At 54.1% G+C, this 19,791-nt stretch overlaps 1 protein-coding gene across 10 annotated transcripts in view; it reads left to right on the top strand.

The window, feature by feature from the left end:
* LOC144948703 (synaptotagmin-like protein 5) overlaps positions 1-18,593 on the top strand; it is an 87,787-nt gene extending 69,194 nt beyond the window's left edge. For 8 of the 10 annotated variants that reach the window (XM_078878374.1, XM_078878373.1, XM_078878375.1 and 5 more), the window contains 8 exons: positions 6,329-6,382; positions 8,161-8,354; positions 10,233-10,335; positions 11,073-11,234; positions 13,381-13,498; positions 14,304-14,424; positions 15,318-15,526; positions 16,146-18,593. In XM_078878374.1, the coding sequence (XP_078734500.1) occupies positions 6,329-6,382; positions 8,161-8,354; positions 10,233-10,335; positions 11,073-11,234; positions 13,381-13,498; positions 14,304-14,424; positions 15,318-15,526; positions 16,146-16,288 (1,104 nt within the window). In that variant the 3' untranslated portion in view covers positions 16,289-18,593. The remainder of the gene's footprint in view (positions 1-6,328; positions 6,383-8,160; positions 8,355-10,232; positions 10,336-11,072; positions 11,235-13,380; positions 13,499-14,303; positions 14,425-15,317; positions 15,527-16,145) is intronic. The other 2 variants (XM_078878377.1, XM_078878379.1) reach the window with 2 other exon arrangements.
* The last annotated feature ends 1,198 nt before the right edge of the window (positions 18,594-19,791 follow it).

A 19,791-nucleotide genomic window follows, 5' to 3' on the forward strand; every position in this document is an offset into this window, starting at 1 on the left:
TCCCCCCTCAGGTCGTCGGTCACGTCACATGCTCGGTCCTCACGACACAAAGAGAGGCCATACGGAGGCGAGAACGGTTTCAGCCGGGAGGGGTGGACGTACCAACGGCGCTTTCCCCATTTTATCTGAACACACTGGGGGCGTGCAACCCGCACGACCTCCACGGGTCCCCGCCATGGCCTCAACAATTTAGGCGACGTAACCAAAGGTGCCTGAGGGCAGTGCAGCCGGGCCCTATCGCCCGGTTTCCAGTCGTGCACGGACACCTTCCGTGCACGCAAGCGCTCGTTGGCGATTTGGCGAGACCTCGAATTAAGCCGTGCGGCCTCCCGTGCCTCGGTCAGCTTAGCAATGTTAAATTTAATATGTTCGGCCAATTTTTTATTCGTTCGTGGCGCGGAAAGACCCAGCTGAGTTTCCATGGGCGGGTCGGCCTCCCGACCATACATCAGATAAAATGGGGAAAATCCCGTTGCTGCATGGGGGGCCATTCTATACGCGGCGAGGACCCCCGGGACCTGCAGGTCCCAGTCAACATGTGCCTCACACACCTGCTGGCACAGCATAGAAGTCAAAGTCCTGTGGAGTCGCTCCACCATCCCGTCCGTCTGTGGGTGGTACGGGGAGGTACGCACCTTCTTAGTAGCCAAAAGGTCGCACACCTCCTGCAGCAATTTACTCGAAAAAATGTTTCCCTGGTCGGTCAGCAAGCGTTCGGGAGCCCCCTTGTCCAGAACGTAGCCCTGGACAAAGGCGTCCGTCACAGCCGCCGCCGACTGGTTGGCGAGTGGCCACGCCATAGGCCACCGGGTAAAGTATTCCACACCAACCAACAGGTACTTGTTACCCCTAGGCGTGACTGGAAAAGGCCCCAAAATATCGAGCGCAACGAGCTCGTTAGTGCGCGAGACCTGAATAGATTGCAGCGGTGGATTTGACGCCACGGGCGGTGGTTTCCGTCTGGCGCAGTCTACACACCCCTTTAGTATATTTACCACATCGCTCCCCATCCCCGGCAAATAATAGTCACGCTGAAGCAGAGCAAGCGTTTTGTTTACCCCCAAATGCAAGAGGCGTTCGTGTGCGGCCAGGACAACTTTTCCCCGCATAGCGGAAGGCACCACGAGTGCGTGCCGCCGGGACAAATTGTCCCATCTCATTAGCAGGCCCTGCTTGAGCAGCCAGGAGCCAGTTCGCTTCCGGCCCTCCTCGGGACCCCCCGCCCTGCGACGCAACGCTAGCAGGGAGCTGTCAGCCATTTGGAGACGGCCCCACTCAATCAGAGACAGTGAGAGCAGCGAGTCCCCTCCCTCAGGGGTAGCAGGAACGTCACCAATCGGCGCATCCGCGGTCGTGGCCAACGCACCCACGCTTACCGCAGCTGGCGGTTTACAGCGCGCCGACCCCATTAAGCACGCACATTTGGGACAAGGCGACAATCGCGACAGGGCATCCGCGTTAGTGTGGCGCAACCCCTTACGGTAAGTGGTCGTAAACTGATAGTCCTGGAGGACTTCCAACCACCGTGACAATTGGCCCGAGGGTTGGGCGACCCTCAATGAATACTGAAGCGCCGCGTGGTCCGTCCGGACCGTAAAATGACGGCCATAGAGATACAGTCTAAATTGCTGTACAAAAAAACAATAGCCAGCAACTCGCGACGGGTGACGCAGTAGCGCTGTTCCGCCGGCGACAAAACCCTGCTACCATAGGCGACCACCCGTTCGACTCCCCCAACGACCTGTGAGAGCACCCCCCCAATGCCCGTGTTGCTAGCATCCGTATCTAGCAAGAAGGGACTTGTAAAGTCAGGATAACGTAAGGGCGGGGCACCCACCAATGCGTCCCGGAGGGAGCAGAACGCGGCCTCCTCCTCCGGTCCCCATCGGAACTTGACTCCTTTTGCCATTAGAGCGTGCAAGGGTTTTGCAATGGTGGCGAAATGCTCAACGAATCGGCGGTAGTAGGAAGCAAAACCAATGAAACTGCGTACGTCAGAAACCGACGTGGGCATTGCCCAAGAACTGACACAGTTCGTCTTCGCGGGATCGGTAGAGATCCCTGAAGAATCGACAATGTGGCCCAAGTATCTCACGGACTTTCGAAGAAGATGGCATTTGGCCGGTTTAAACTTTAATTTAGCCGATCGCATCCGCAAGAACACCCCTCTCAACCGCTGGAGGTGTTCCTCAAACGTTTTACTGAAAACAATGACATCGTCTATGTAAATCAAGCAAGTATCCCATTGCAGACCCGACAAAACCAACTCCATAAGGCGCTGAAACGTCGCTGGAGCGGAGTGAAGTCCCATGGGTAACCGGTTAAACTGGAACAGGCCCCCTGGAGTCCGAAATGCTGTCTTAGGTCTAGACTCGTCGTCGAGTGGCAGCTGCCAGAATCCCGATAATAAATCAAGAGTAGAAAAATATCGCGCACCAGACAATGCATCGAGGGACTCGTCCATTCTGGGGAGCGGATACGCGTCAGCCACGGAGATTTTATTCAGGCGACTGAAATCTACACAAAATCGCAAGCACCCATCTTGCTTTTTAACCAGCACGATAGGTGCTCCCCAAGGACTGGAAGAAGGCGAAATGATGTCGGCCGCCAGCATATCGTTGACGGCCGACTGAACGTGTTCCTTCTCAGCAGGACTCAGTCGGAAGGGATTCTGCCTGACCGGTGCCGCATCGCCTGTTTCCATATGGTGGCGCAACAGGTCCGTGCACCCAATGTCATATTTGTGCTTACTGAACACATCAGAGAATTCTATCAGCAAAGCACGCAGCGCACCCAACTGTACCCTTGACAAATCCTTTGAGTCCGCACACAGCGAATCGACCCATTCAAGGTCCTCCCCCGATCGAATTTTCTGCGCCGGGACTGGATCAACATGCGCAACAAGGCGCTCTTCCGCAGGGACCCGTGCCGCGTGAGCAAGCACAGTGCCCTGCTGAATAACGGCCGGCCGCGAACCAGCGTTTAGAACCATAACGAACGGGTCCTTGTCAGCCCGAACCAACGTGTGAGCCACCGACAAATCCAGACCTCCGACAGCCCTATTTGATGGACCCAAAAGCACGCCCTGTTCCGATGTCTCCCCATTCAATGGCTTCCTCAACCGGAGGGGAATCAACATCTGCGAACCCGGGGGCACGTGCACGGTCTGTGTCGCCAGCGCTTGTATCGTAGCGCACGCCGTCCGAATTTCCGTAGGATTCGACAAAAAAGAAATACGGCGACCCGATGGTAGCTCAATGCAACGTTGATCGATGAGAATTTTAATGGGCATTTTAGCCAAAAAATCTGTGCCCAACAGACAAGGAACCGCTAAGGAAGAGGAGACGAAAACAGGTCCCGACAATTTAATATCCCCTATGCAAATGGACGCCCGAATCTGCCCGACAATGCCCAAAGAGCCCCCATTTGCCGCGTAAAATGGCACGTCCACCGGAAGCAGAGGTCGACATTGGACGGGGAGAATGTTGTAAATGAGGTCTGAAATTATAGTCGCCGACGCCCCCGTGTCCACTAACACCCTGACCTCGACCCCGTCTATGAATCCCGTAACGACCGATGAACCCGCCGACGCAGCCACTATTCTGTGACCCAACTCAGACCATTTAATGTCCCCTCGGTCCTGCACGAACCCCCCTCTCCAAACCGAATCCCCGACCCCTAATCGGCCCTCCTCCGCCACAAAGCGACGGCCCATGTGTGTCGTGCATGTAGGCCGAGCATGTGAAGTGCCGCGACTTGCCAGGGGTTGGAGGGACGACTTGGGGCCTTGGTCGTCGTCCAGCCGAGGTCCCATGGCGCGCTGACGTGGAGCGCGGCAACCGGACGCCACGTGGCCCCGGAGGCCGCAGTTGTAACATGTGATGAGGGACGTCAGAGGTCTCGGTTGCTCCAGCTTGCGGGCCGATCGCAGAGGCGAACGACCCCCGGACCTCCAGTCCCCCGGTCGTCCAGCGGTGAACGCCTCCTCCCGTGGGCAGACGACTTGGCTCGGTGACCACCGGGCCCGGAGCTGAGGCCACGGCAGCAGTGCAGACGACCCCCTGTTTACGCTTGAGGACCTCGTGCGCCTGTATACTTGTTGCGACCCGCAATGAAGATATGTCGACTTCGTCGGCCGTGTTGATGGGGACCCCCAGGTCCTGCGCCAACTTGAGCAGTTGCTCCAAGACCATCGCATCCTGGCCCTCCTCGTCCATACGAGGGAACGCGGCGTCGGCGAGAGCCAACAACGCCGTGCGGTAGGCGAGCGCGGTTTCCGTGTCCGCCTTCCGTCGCTCGTAAAACTGATGGCGACAAGCCGAAGGAGGTCCATAGACCTTGGCCATGAGGCCCAACGCAGCCTTAAGCGTGGAGCGGTCCGACCTCTGTGCGGACCTGAAGGCCGCGAGCGCGTCGTCGTCCAACATGGCAGGCAGTGCCCGCAGCGCCGTAGCGTCGGACCAGGCCGACATTTCTTGATGCGCCAGAAACCTGCGTTGGAATGCGCCCCAGTCCCCGCCTTCCGCCTTGAAGGCTGTCAACGTGGGAAGGCGCTGCTGTAAGATGAAGTCGTCCTCTGCCACGTGGTTCCTCTCCGCCGCACCGTCGGTCTGCAAGATGGCGGCCCCTATGGCGGGTGGCTGATGGCGGTCCGTAGCGCGCGCTGATGACGTAAGCGGGCGCGCTTGGAGAACTCCCGCCACGTGTTGCTCGCCGTTCCCGCCAAAAGATGTCCGCGTGGTTGAAATAGCGGGAACTGCCAAGTCATTTTGGCGGGAATCTGCGAGGCGAGCCTGTTGAATGTCCGCCGACGTCCCCGCTCCTCCCGACGTGGTGATCTCCGCCAGGATGGACGCCGCGGCGAATAGCAGCTCTGCCAGACGGGAGTGCGCCTCGCGGAGTCCGGCATCAGCCCCCAGCCGCTCGTCGGGCGCCCCCGGTGGGTCTTGCGGCGTCGGCATCTCCTCGTCCTCTCCCCCTGATGCCAGCTGGCCCGAGTCGTCGAGGTTATCCTCGCGGTCAATCCCGTGAGTCCGACGAGTCTTCCTTGTATCCATGCCTGGAAGACTGTTTCACTTCTGACGCCAGTTGAAGTATTCGGAATGACGGCGGAAAAACCACTTGACGGGTAGCACACTTTATTAAATCTTGTCTTCCCACAATAACACGTGTGGTCACTATTTCTCACACTACACACTCCACTTGACACGTGTGGTCACTACGGCTCACTGCACGCTCACGCTACACGCTCACGGTGCACGCTCACAGCCACTCCAGCCCCGTAGCATCCGTGGAGCCTACAGACCCACCCCAGCTTGGGCGTGGGTCACGACCTCTGGGTCCCGCGGGCCGGCCCTCACACGGACGTTCGGCCCCGGGTCCCAAGGTCCCGCCTCTGAGCTACACAGGGCCCCGGTCCTCACAAGGACAGCGGGACTAGGTGCCTCAGGGCCCTATCTCTTCCTCCTCCGTCTTCTGTCTTCACTGGTCACCAACTCCCCGTGCGCCTGTGCGCACCGCCTTATATAGCCTCCGCTCCCGGGAGACGGAGCGTATGCGGACCGCGACGTGAGCACCCCCTTAGTTGACCAATCCCCACGCGCTGCCACACGATCCCCTCGCTGTCAGCGCGCGTCACCGATACCCAGCCAATCACCGCCTCATAACCCATGACCCTGCGCTGACCCATGATCCTTCACCGTCAGCGCGCGTCACCAACACACACAGCCAATCACTACGCACTGGCACACGATCCTTACCCCAGCGCGTATCACCACTACACATACAACGTGGTCGCTAGCTGGGAACAGTGCAGCAATATTTATTGCGTGTCTGTGTTCCACACGGACGCTCCCTGTCTTTACCAACCCTCACCGGCCAGCGTGGTGAAGTATGGTCACATAACCCCCGCAAGCTGCAGGCATGGGGAGGCCATCATCCAGCATCAGATTGACAAAGGGTGGATTGTACCTGCACACTAACCCATACACGACAGCTGATAACGAGGTCATCGAGTCTGCGTCTAACGTGTGTGTGCGTGACTAATAAATGCCTGTGACCCCGTGCTCCTTGCGCCTTACCGTCCTGCTTGGCACTAACGCCTTTGCTGTTTGTGCCGTAGCTTGGGTGGCTGCCGCGTGCCTTGAGCCACGTGCCGCGTACCTTGAGCCACGTGCCGTGAGCCGCGTTTCACGTGCCACGAGCCGCGTGCCGTGAGCCACGAGCCGCGAGCAGCGAGCCGCGAGCGCATGCCTTGCTGTCCCTGCCCGTGTGTGACGTGAGCGGCCCCGTGTGTCTCCCACGCTACCCTGGCTCCATCTCCGCGCAGCTCACCCCCGAACGGATGAAGCGCTTGACCCTCCCCGACCATGATGGCGACTCCGTGAGTTAACGTGGTGACGTTGTGCCATTGTCGCGCCGTGTGGCCGGCTCGGGTGCTAGGGCGGGCGGCGGGCGGGAGCTCCCCCCCCCCCTTCCACCGGGGGCCAGGTTCAGTACGGCTCGATACGTACCACACCGGACCCATTGCGAGTCCACGCTCACCCGGGCATTGAGCCGTTGTTGCACATATCCCACTCACAGCCCTTGCAGAGCCCGCGGTAGAAACTGCACGTTCCTATGGCGAAGGCGAGTCTGTCCGCAGGACAACCACTGTTGGCTTCCCCACTAAGTGGTGCTCGTTCTATTGACCCTCGGAGGGATTATCAATTGAATCGACTACGTCCCAGGATTTGAACTCACAACCTTTTGATCTGGAGCCGCTCACTGCGGCTGGGCCACCCAGCCGGATCTCATTTGCTCTGCAACTGAGGATAATGTTCGGTGCGTGACAGTCAAACTTACGTTTTTTAATTCTCAGAACTACAATTTAGTAAAATTGAGTGAACAAACTTAACGTGATGCGTATTTTTCCGTAAGAGCCATTGGTGACCAGAATAAGACCATCAACTGTCTAGACATGCGAACTCAGTTTAATTGCAGGTGACTGCCTATTATACAATCCCAGGATCTCAGCAGTGCCGGCTGAGCGCTCTCGCCTGGTCTACAGGAGGTCGTGGGTTCCATCTCGACCTGGATGCGAGCTGTATATTTGGAATTTGCATGTTTCTCTCCCCGTGGCCACGTGGATTTTTCTCCGGGTCCTCCGGCTTTTCCCTCCGCATTTAGAAACACTCGTTTGGAGTATTTGCCTGCTAAAAGCCCTATTCTTATATATTGGTACTGGCAAAGGAGGTCAAATGATATATTTGGCTGCTATAAATGTCCACATAATAAGCTATTCCGTTGAACTATCGTTTGTGATAACCAGGTCGCTTCTGAAAAAGATAGCTCAGTGGGCCTTACCTGGTAAAATAAAAAATAGGTTTAGTTATAGTTTTAGTATCGAACGTATAGTAACAACAGAGTGTGGCATCTGGTATGTGGACAGCTGCTGCGTGCGTGTGTTTGGGGAGTGGCCACCGAGGTTCAATTCTCAGCCATGCAGAACACAAGTAACAATTCATATCTGAACCAGTCCTGGGCTTCCCCTAGGTCGACTCGGCCTTAAATAAGTATCCGGTGAAAAAAGTAAACATCAGCTCTGAGTAGACTCGCTAACAGCACTTGACCCAGAAGTCTGTCAAGGCTCTATGGGGGATGTGTGTTTTGTTTGGTACAGTTCGTAAATTTTACCTGTTAAGCTGGGACAGTCCTGGGCTCAGACTACCCATGTCGCGAAGTGTTAAAAATATAGTTTATATTGAATATGAACATTGGAAAAAATGTTCCGGCCTCCTCCATGCCCATGAATCTGGAAAAGGGCACCACCACCTCAAAACATCAAACGGCCAGCAACAAACGGCACTGTCGTGAAATTTGTAATCGATAAGAGTGGAACACGTTTCTTGTATCGAGCAAGGTTCGGTTAATGAGATGCTGGGAGCGAATATTACAAAGTGGAGCAGTATGGTTGCGTTTTGACCTGCAGTGTGGTTGCTGGTCGAACAACGTGTAGTGGACGAGATGACGCAGCTGGTGTCTGGTAGACCAAGTCCTCAACATGGGCAGAGGAGGCAGTGAGCGAACGTCACAGGAACAGTAACCGTGGTGGTAGCTGTAGTGGAGTGAGCGTCGGACCTCCACCCGTCCCGGCGCGTGACCACGGCCCGTCCCCTCTAGGCAAGCCTGTGCAGCAGCAGCAGCCTGTGCAGCGACACGGACGCCCCTCCCAGGAGCAGCGGCGGAGCGGCTCGCGTCTCCGGCGACATCAACTTCTCGGTGTCGTACGACTACCGCGTGGGCGTTCTCTCGCTCACCCTGCGCCAGTGCCGCAACCTGGCGTACGGGGAAGAGCGCACCAAGCGCTGCGACCCGTGAGTGCCCCCGCTCGCACACACACTCGCACGCACGTGCACTCACGCACACATACGTACGCTCGCACGCTCATGCACACATACGTACAAACTCACGCTCGCAAGCTCGCTCGCTCGCACGCACGTTTGCTCGCTCCGCCGAGTGACGGGCACGCGACGACTCAAGCCGAGCCAGCGCTGCTGCCTTGAATCTGGGTTTCAGCCGCCCGTGATAATTACTGTAATTGTCGTTGTCATTGTGCATGTTTACCCAGCAAAGCAATCTGTCTTGTGTGTGATACGTTTGCGTTGGCGTGAGCGCAGTTTTTTGTGCAGTTGATGCATCAGGGAGCTGGGCAGCCTTTGCCAATTTACTGGCAGTTGCCCAAAAGCTGACAGTTTAATTTCCTGCATCCTATAGGTTGTAAATAACTCAAGTGCACGTTTATTTGTATTATTGGTTGTTGTTTTCGTTATTATTCCACTTGTTTAACCGGGAGAGCATTACTTGAGTTGCAAGACTGTTATTTGAGTAACGTTTTTTTATATCGCAAATTTCTTGTGATGATGGCACACGATGACCTACTCTTTTTTTTTTATTACGCCGGGGGATCTTTAACGTCTATTGTGAAGCGGATGCCGTGGAGTATATTATGGTTAATATATTCATCGCAGTATTAACCAGGGCGGCCTGCCGGATTCCAAGAGCAAACCTCTGCAACAAGTGGTGAATGCGCTACCGCTGGGCTCTGATGTGTTAATGTCTCAGCCTGGTCGCCCAATTAAATTATACTTTGGTCCTGCAATGAATTTGGCAAAATTTCAACTCTTACAATTACATTTGGGTTTGACTGTCGCAAGAGGAATGTGGCATGGTGGGTGGTAAAGTGCTGCAGGGAGCGGTAGTGTAGCGATTAGCGGCACTGCACTATGAACCTGGCGACCTGGGTTTGATTCCTGCTCACGGCCAGCACCAGTGACGATTATTTGACCCGGTCCTGGGCCTCGCCTAGGTCGACACAGCCTCAAATGAGTACCTGGTGCGATGTGTAAACATCGCCAATGAGGAGACAAAGGCAGCCGGGCGTGGTGCTGGCCACCCACCCCCTCATGTGCTGTGCCGTCCTCCATAGGTACTATCACGAACAGCACTTGCCCCAAATGTCTGTTAAAGCTATATACGGGGATCTTTGTCTTAGTTTTTTATTGTAAAGTGCTGCCTCTACAGTATGGCCCAGATGTCACACGTTCGGGAATAAATTGTACAGACGAACAACAGTCGGGGGTGTAATGATGCATTGATTAAGATCAAGCCTTTAAGTTCTTGCTAAATGCATTTTGATTGTGCCTGACGATCGTCCCGCAAGAGAATTAACAAAAGAGAAGCGTGAGACGCGATGGGTTCAAGGCTGCGAACCATGAGTCCACCGCGGTCGTGTTTCAGAGTAGACGCCCTGCAAGGCCTCGCGTGGGAGTTGTGTTTTTAGCGAGCGTTCCTTTTGCGCCCAATCGTCTGTAGGAATTCGGCCCCTTTCCATGTCGGCGCGATGGCCACTAGACGGCACCGGAATCCACGTCGCGATCTTTTTCACTTCTGTTTCAGGGATTTATTTTTCAATTGATATACGTTGGTACATTCTTTTCACTTTCTTCTGTTACACAGTTCCTTTGGCTCTGATCTCAATCTGGTTTTGGCTCTGATTTCTGTTAGGCTCATTGTCGAACTTGTTTTTACGTTGTTGCCTTTGTTATTTTGGCCACCCAGGTCACTTTCGCGAATGAGACTCATTCTGGCTTTGTCGAGTTCTAACCGTGTTCATCAACTTGACGCCTGAACCCCGATGCTCACCGCCCGTCTCGGAGGCTGCCTCTAACCCTGTGCTGATCTCTTCCTGCTAGTTACGTCAAGGTGTACCTCCTGCCTGACAAGTCTCGCCAAGGCAAGCGGAAAACCAAGATCAAGAAGAACACCATCAACCCTGTGTTCAACGAGACACTGAAGGTGCGAGGGACATTAGCACGCGTGTACATTTATCTCGTGTGTATGTGTGTGTGTGTACAGTACACTATAAACCAAACTCCTGTCTGTGTGTGCGCATGTGTGCAGTAAGCGACGGTGCAACGGTCAGCGCGCTGCACTACTAACCCGGCGACCCGGGTTCGATTCACGCTCATGGCCAACACCAGTGACGATTATTTGAACCGGTCCTGAGCCTCCCCTAGGTTGACTCAGGCTCGAATGTAGAACCTGGTGCAGTGTGGAAACATCGCTACTCGGGAGACAAAGGCAGCCGGGCGTGGTGTTGGTCAACCACCCCCTCGTGTGCCATGGCGGCCTTCATAGGTGCTCGCTAACAGCACTTGCCCCAACAGTCTGCTAGAGGCTATATTGGAGATCTTTGTCTTCGTGTGTGCAGTAAGCGATAGTGTAACGGTTAGCGCGCTGCACTACGAACCCGGCGACCCGGGTTCGATTCACGCTCATGGCCAACGTCAGTGACGATTATCTGAACCGGTCCTGGGCCTCCCCTAGGTCGACTCAGCCTTAAATGAGTACCTGTTGTGGTGTGTAAACATCGCCACTGGGGAGACAAAGCCGGCTGGGCCTGGTGCTGCCGGCCCACCCCGTCGTGTGCCGTGCCGGCCTCTATAGGAGCTACTCGCTAGTAGCACTTGCCACAACAGTCTATTAAGCCCATACGGGGGATCTTCTTTGTCTTTGCATGCGTGCATGTGCAGTATGCGATCAGCCACACGCAGCTGGAGGTCCGCTGCGTCCAGCTCTCCGTGTGGCACCACGACAGTTTCCGCCACAACTCCTTTCTGGGCCAAGCGTCGCTGCCGCTCGACTGCTGCGACCTGGAGCGTGGGGACGACCGCTGGTGTGCGCTGCAGCCCCGGGTAACGCGCAATCCCTTCGCTGCGGGAAATTCCACGTTCCCAAGGCAGCAGCCTCGGGATTGTTGTTCACGGCCCTGCAGAGCCAGTGGTGGACATTCCACATTCCCTTTGCGTGGGGGCCAGTTTCTCCAAAGGATAGCCAGAATCAGAATCTGTATTCGGACTGGAGAAATCCGATGAGCTATGAAGCTCTCTTTCACACGTGTCCAGTAGGGGCAGGTTGACTTCCTCACAAATTGATATCTATTTTACCAGCTCCAAAGGCATGATGGGTTGAGTCGTCATTTGACTGAGATTTAAGCTGCCAATATTTCACATCGATTTCTAAGCCAATTTGTCATTTAAAAATATGTGCACAACAAAAGCAACATGGTTACTCATTCCATTAAAATGACCTCAGAGTGCACCTTGCCTGGCACAAGCACCACGCGGTAACGTGTCCAACCCAACCACTGTTCATCTCCCACAAAGCGTTACTTATTTTAGCCACCGTGAAGGGCGATCTTGAAAACCTCCGCGCCTGAGATGAGCTCTGACCACAGCAACACACAGCGGCAACAGCCGCCACAAGCGTGAGACTCCTTTAGCTGCTCATTAATTTATTTAACTAATTACTCTGCTAAAATTCATCAGAATAATTAACCACCCCGCTGCAGTGCAAACCACACACTTACATAGGCCACGTGTTGGTGTCCTAGCATTGCAGTGCTACAAGCGTGATATATGCATAGCTTGGCTCTGAGTGCGGGTGTGAAGGATTTGTGCCTCCTTGGCATATTTGGGATGGAGCTCCCAGTTCCCACCTGACTGCATTGGATAGCAGTCGGGATGATTCTTCTTTTTTTTCGTACGGATGATGTAGATGCAGTACAACAACTACAATTTCACCTTCAAGCCAGATAACCGCGTCAGAAGGAGCAGAGTGTATCCCTGTGATGTCTCCTTCGTATTTGTGGATCGTGGAATTGCGTCGTTACGCGTTGTACGGTCCTGTTCTGGATGACCACAGTCGCACGCTCATGGAGAGTTTTTAATTTTCCATTTGTGCATCAGGTATCCACATCTGCTGCCATGGTTTGTGTGGATTTGATTTAGGGTGGACCATGAGCTTCGTGGAAGATAAAACCCTGGGATCTTCTGCGTTGGGTCTTTCACAAGGTGTTCGTTTGTGAGTTCTTTTGAACTCTAGTCAGCTCTTCAGGCTTCATCGGGGTTGAATTCGCATTGTTTAAGGTTCAGCGCATGGGTCCAAAAGGGCTTGCGTGACTTCAAGCGATGACGGGGGATGTTATTGAGGTCCTGATGAATGGGTCAGAGTGATTAATTAGCCTGCGCTTGCCAATTCACTCCAGTCGCTCACTCGCTCACCGGCGGTCAGCCACCTCCGTCTCACTCTTCCATAGCCGCAACCGCCATGGTTACCGTTCCACTGATCTCCACAGGTTTGATTCTTTCACCTGTATCGGTCTCCCAGACACTCATGGCTTGTGAGTTCAACCAGAGTACGGCAGGTCTCATCGACACTCACCAACCCACTCACTCGCTCACCGGATCACCCACTCACTCCTTCTCAATGTGCAATTTGATTGAGGGACTACTGTCTGTTGCCTTGGTGTGGTCTGCCTTGCCCAGGCTTGCATTTAGTGTTGAAGAATCGGCAGGAGTTGTACTTTTGCAATTTGTTCTCATATACTTTATTTGTATTTATTCGTAGTGACTTGCTTACCTAAACGTTGCACTCCTATCGGGTTTTTGTAAGCCACTTCGTGGAGCCATGACTTGTGACAGCCAGGTCAGGGCTGCTGACAAAGATAGCTCAGTGGGCCTTACCTGGTAAAATGAGAAGTTTAATAAATAGTGAACTATATTCTGGCTTCGACATTCAGCGTCTCATTATCAGAGTCAGCCTTGCTTGAGCCAACGCTGTTGAACTGTTGAACTTTGCACCAATATCGTGCCCCTACTGGAAATCTGTGAGAGAAAAAAACTTCATAGCTCATCGAATTCCTCCTCCAGTCTAAATAAAGACTTCGATTCTGATTCACTGCTCTACTTTCTCCACCCCACCGTGAACTCTTTGTGATCCCGCGAGTGTTCCGAATCCTCGTGTCCGTTGCAAGCGGCTGTGCCTGTTCCTCCACCCCAGGTGGAGAACATCACAGAGGCGAGCCCCCAATACAAAGGCGAGCTCATCCTCGCGCTCAAGTACATCGCCCCCGCCGAGCAGCCCCAGCCCGAGTCCCCTCCCGGTGAGTCTCCTCCCGGTGAGTCTCCCGGTGAGTTACGGCGCCCACCAGCGGGGCCCTGCCCGGTCGGTGCCCCGCACCACTGAGGGTGTCCGCTGTGTGGCCCAGCCTCCTCCTTCTTGGTGTCGTCACCATTACAGTGCTCCGCTCCCCCCCACATACATTTATCTGCTGCCCCCCACCCCCGCCCCGAAGTCTGAGAGGAGCCCAGAGCCAGGGGCCTAGTCCGGTCGTGCCACTTATAAAATTGTTTTCTCAATAATGTTCGTTATCGGCCTCGGTTCGTGAGAGCTTGGATAGCTGCGTCGATTTCCGTCGTTGAGATGAAGCCGTGAAGGCAGCCCGTGGGAGATTGCTACGGCTTGAGAAGGCCTTCGCAGCAGTAGATTGATCTTGGCTGATGATAATGGTAGCAGAATTCTGGGAGCCTCGTTCATGGGATTTGGAAGAGGCGTGCAAGTGGTTTATACAAAATGTGTATCGGGGAAAATGTACACCTGGACAATCCCTTCCAAATAAAGATGTTCCATCGGAAGGTCGCGAATTCAAATCCTGGTTGGGGGTTTATGCAGCCTATCATCCCTACGAGGTGTATAAAATAGTTCCACCTTGTTGGGAGCTCAACAGTGAATGCCTTATTGCTTCTGCCATTGCAATGTGAAATCTCCATCACTGCCTCAGGGCTGTAAGGACGCGACGAGCACCGCCTCAGTGCTCATCTTGAGCAGAACATCGCTTTGATTTCGCGACTATTGGACAGCGCTCGCACACGAATGGACGCGGCTCCGTGTCAATTGTCCCGGTGGTTGTGCGCGCGCGGCAGACGGAAAGGGGAAGGGGAAGAGGCGGCCCCTGCCCACGGGGGAGCTGCACATCAACATCAAGGGCGCCAAGAACCTGACGGCAGCCAAGGCCGGGCGCACGTCCAACCCCTTCGTCAAAGGGTGAGAGCGGGGCCCCCCCCCCATCCCCACCACCGCCAGCAAGAGGCCAGCGCCTCTCTGTGTGGAGTTTCATACGGTCTCTCTCTCTGTGTGTGTGTGAGTGGGGAGTGGTGGTGCAGTGGTTAACGCCACTGTGCCACGAACGCGGCGAGTTCGACTCTCGCTCACGAACAATCACCAGTTGTCTGATGGTGTGGTAAGTACTAAACATCAGCACTGGGGAGACAAAGGCGGCCGTGCATGATGTTGACCACCCACCCCCTCGCATGTATGTACTGTACGTTGAACTTCTTTAGCACCGTACGTAGCCAACCGTGCTAATCGGAGGTGTGGGGGAAGGAATAACATAATAAACAAAAAATAAGTTTTAAAGAAAGAGATAATTGCCACTGGTATTGGCCGTGAGGGGGAATCGAACTCAGGTCGCCTGGTTTGAAGCGCAGCATGCTAAGTGCTATGCTACAAAGACACAGATCCCCCGTATAGCCTTAACAGATTGATGGGGCAAGTGCTGTGCTGCGCTATGCACACATGCACACCTACATATACATACACACAAAGACAAAGATTCGCTTATAGCCTTTAAAATACTTTTAGGGCAAGTTCTGTTAGTGTGCACCAATGAAGGCCGCCACGGCACACGAGGTAGTGGGTGGTTAGCACCACGCCCGGCCGCCTTTGTCTCCCTAGTAGCAATGTTTACACACCAGACCAAGTACTTATTTGAGCTTGAGTCGACCTAGGGGAGGCCCAGGACCGATTCAAATCATCGTCACGGGTGTTGGCCGTGAGCGGGAATTGAACTAGGGCAGCACGCTAACCGCTACACTTCCACTCCCTGCACACGCATACGCACGTATACACACACATGCACACACACGCACGTTGAGCAGATACCTTCTCCCGGATGAGCACAAGGTGACGAAGCAGAAGACCCCTGTGGTGCGCAAGACGGTCAACCCGGTGTGGAACCACACGTTCATCTTCGAGGGGCTGCCCGTGCAGGAGCTGCCCGAGGTCAGCCTGGAGCTCACGCTCTGGGACCACGAGTCTCTGTCCAGCAACCACTTCCTGGGTGGTGTGCGGCTGGGCACTGGCACAGGTGCGTGAATGCGGGCGTGCATGAGCACATGTCTTCTGCGTGTGTCTATATGTGTGTGGATGTTGGTGTGGGGAGTGGTGGTGTAGCGGTTAGCGCTACACTGCACTACATATCCAGTGACCCGAGTTCGATTCTCGCTCATGGCCAACACCGGTGATGATTATCTGAATCGGTCCTGGGCCTCCCTTAGGTCGACTCGGCCTAAAATTAGTACCTGGTGCGGTGTACAAACATCTCCACTCGGGAAACAAAGGCGGCCGGGCGTGGTGTTGGCCACCCTCCCCTTCATGTGTCGTACCGGCCTTTATATGTGCTCGCTAACAGCACTTGCCTCAGCAGTCTGTTCAGGCTATACAGTGGGATCTTTCTTTTTGCTTGTGCGTACGTGCATGTGTGTGTCGACGCAGCCTCAAATGAGTACCTGGTGCAATGTGTAAACATCGCCACTAGGGAGACAAAGGCGGCCGGGCGTGGTGTTGGCCACCCACCCCCTCGTGTGCCATACCGGCCTTCATAGGTGCTCGCTAATAGCACGTGCCCCAACAGTCTGTCAAGGCTAAACGGGGGATCTTTGTCTTTGTGTGTGTCGGGTGGCGCTGCCCTGTGCACTGCTCCGCAGGCTTCAGTTACGAGCGAGTAGCGCCGTGGAATGACGCTCGCGGGGACGAGCAGGCGGCGTTCCTGCGCATCGCCGAGACGCCGGGAGTGTGGGTCCCCGTGGCGCTCATGCTCCGTGCCAACATGGAGGCTCGCGCGTTCTGAGCTCGTGGCCATCGCCGGAGTGCCACGCCGCAGCCGCCACCGTGAGGGCAGAACGACGCTTCTCCGCAACAGGATCGGAGGATTTATTCCTCTCAGACCCAATGTGCGCTGCGTCCTTCCCCTCATTTTAACGACGACGCTAAAAGTGTGATTAAAGAATGACATGCGCCAAACAAAAGTATGTGGGGGGGCCATTTAATTTGGTCGATAAAGTAGCGTCGATCATCTGGGAGTGCAGCAGTTTGGACCTTCGTGAGTGGGTGCACCATCTACCAGGGGACCTCGAATAGTGTCGCCACCTTTTACACAAAACTGACATGTTTCTGACACATTTCTCAACACTCGTTCTATCAGAAACGGTGCAGTATCCTGTCGTTCAATTCAACACAATACCGATACCAGATCTCGGTACAAATCAAATTGTGCCACCCGGACAGACACATGCCAATTTCCTGGTCTGTCTGGATCAAACCCGGGACAAGTGGAAAACTCACCTCCGCAGGCTTTAGAATTCCAACGGCACATTGTGGATGGATACAGCCAGCGCAGAGCAGTGATGCCACACGAGGGTGCTACAACATCACTCCTTGACGTGTGGCGCCTTCATTTATTCCCCACCGCCCCGCGTCACCAGAGCCCTCACCCCAGACACCGCCGCTCGGCTTGCGCGTCCGTAACGCATGAGACGTTTGTATTTGGGTCGCGTCTCCTTTTAAGGTCGCGTGGTCGTTAACGTTCGCACCCTGCTCCTCCTCCGTTTGCGCCGGCATCATCATGCATCTCGGCGTCACAGCGGCCCCACTGCCTTATCACCACCACCAGAACGACTGGCCTCACCGCCGCTCACCGCACATGTCCAGCCCTTTTCTAGTCGATGGCCTCCCTCTGCCACATCTGACCATCTTCACCACACCGGGCAGTAGAGGTCGGCGAAGATGTGGTGGCACACACGGTGGAACGTAGCACAGTGCTGCACAACCAACCCAATTGTATGCACGGCTGTCGCCCGCCCAAGTACCGTCCAGGCTCAAGCTCTGCTTAACTTCCGACGTGGGACAAGATCGGGTGCATCCTGGGTGATTCTGTCATCGGCTCCTGCCTCGATAATCTACACAACAAACGAACAGTGGGATAAATAAAATTGGTGTAAGGTTTTTCCACTGCCGTGAAGCAGGCACATTTGATCAAAAGTGAAATGTGTCGTCAAACGTACCCTGTTTATCTAGAACACGTTAATTTCATTAATTAAAAAAATCCTCATGAGGTAACAAAGAATGTTCGTCAGAAACACCGCACTGCTATTTACAACCAAAATATTCGTCCTCGTGGAAATACGAGTGTTCCCAGTCGGCGCCGTAGTACGGTTGGGTACGGGCACCAACACAAGACAGTGAGATTTGGTCCCTTGCTCAATTGACCCCTTCATAGCACAGAGCCTGGAACCACTCGAAACCCATGAGCTGGGCCTGCCACCTTTCCACAGAACAAGGCTGGGCATGTTTCTCAGCCAGCCTAGCTCCATTAAAGCTGTGCAGTATTCTGGAACCATGAAAAAAGGTTCAACACGATCCCGGTACCAGGACTCAGTACAAATTCACTCCTTTGCCACCGGGACAAAGAAGCCGATTCCTGAACTATCCGGGTGGTGACCCTACCGTGCACCCTGGGTATCGTTGCACCGGCGTGCACACTCGATAGTTTACACCACTCTGATCTGCTGTACTTTTGTGTTGATTCACTGCAATAAGCGGCAGAGATCCAATACAACTGTCTTTTGGGGTTCCGCTGGCCAATTATTAAAGTCGACAAATTCGCTTAACGACGCATGCACGCATCAAAACGTGCACGCGTCAGCTCTGAAGTGGGTTCACGTGACCCCTGCAGCAAACTCGAGGTGCCACATTGTTCACGGTGGCAAACATCGAGGATTGACTCTTGGAGCGCCGTGAGGATCCATCGCATTATGGGGAATGGGGCTGGGGATCGCGGCACGCCGAGTGACGATCTTCCGTTCCCTCCACCCGACAGCCTCCCCCTGCATATACTTATTATATTTGCGTGGTAATTTGCATGCTTTTGATTACAGTATTTATACGGCTATTTTATAGGTATTCTGCAGTGTGCAGACATATGGCAGTGTTACGCTATGATGGCAGTGTTACGCTATGATGGTAGAGTTATGTGATGTGACGAAGCTTGCAACGAATTAGCAATGTATCTATCTCTGACGTCTCATGGTAAGCTACCATAGAGGTGTCGTCATAAAGAACAACAGAATGACACGTTTTTAATAAAGTTTGCCGTTTCAAATGCAATCTTGACTTTCTCTTTGGTCGCAAACATTCCTGAAAAATCCTGCCACGGTGTAGAGCCTCAAGTCCACTCTCACAGCATCATTACGGGCAGGACGGCGGTCACGAGACGAACGCTGTTCATCGGTCCCATCGTTGATGCGGTTATCAATCTGCTGCTGGATGAAGCACACCCCCCCCCCCCCCCCATGCTGTGTTAGTCACTAGGGGTTGTTTGACCAAAGCTCGCTACACTGTTCTGTACGGGTTCGGGAAGAAGAGGGTGTTCAGGACCTGCTCGGCTACCACTCAACACAGATGTTAGCCCTGGCCAGGAATGGAACTCCACTCGGCGCACCTCCGATTAGCTACAAAAGAAATTCAATGTACGTACGTGCATAACCACTGTGCCACTGCTCCACGTCGGGCGCCGCGGTGGTGAGATGTTAACTACCTCGCCTGATATACAGAAGGCCGTGGGTTCGATCCCGACCATGACGCCTGTATAACCTGCATCGTGGTGATAGCATGGGTAGTTTGGAATGAGTGAGTGAAGTTATCAGGAAGAGTAACCGTGGAAGTAGCGATAGAAGAGTGATGAGGAGGCGACTGACCGCTGGTGAGCGAGTAAGTACAGTGGCTAAACAGCAGGTCTGATTCATTTGAGTAACGCCACGGTGGCTATGAGATGTTAACTCCCTCGCCAGGTATACAGGAGGTCGTGGATTCGTTCCCGACCCTGACGTCTCTATACTTGGAGTTTGCATGTCTCTCTTCCCATGGTCGGGTGGATTTTTCTCAGGGTCCTCCTGTTTTCCCTCCACATTTAGAAACATGCGTTTAGAGTTGTTCTCTGCTACTATAAATTTCCACTTCGTTGAGATATCATTTTAGCCAGGTCACTTCTAAAAAAGAGCTATATATCTCAGTGGGCCTAACCTGGTAAAATAAATGTTTAGTTTAGTATGCGTCTTGAACCCAAATTGTGTTTTACTGTTGTTTCCTTGTTATGTTCGGATCGGCGGTTGACAGCAGTGCTTTGTCTTTAGCCACACGAGTGGAGTGCTACGAGTGATAGGAAGCAGAGGAGTCGCTTGGCTCGCTTCCGTATTTTCGGTGAGCAACTCGCCTGGCATGGCCACCTATTCCACCAAATCAATCCTGGACATATTTCTCAGTCAGCCAAGGTCTGTTCACACTGGGTAGTCTACT

The sequence above is a fragment of the Lampetra fluviatilis genome, chromosome 50 (assembly GCF_964198595.1).
Source record: "Lampetra fluviatilis chromosome 50, kcLamFluv1.1, whole genome shotgun sequence".
NCBI lineage: Eukaryota > Metazoa > Chordata > Hyperoartia > Petromyzontiformes > Petromyzontidae > Lampetra > Lampetra fluviatilis.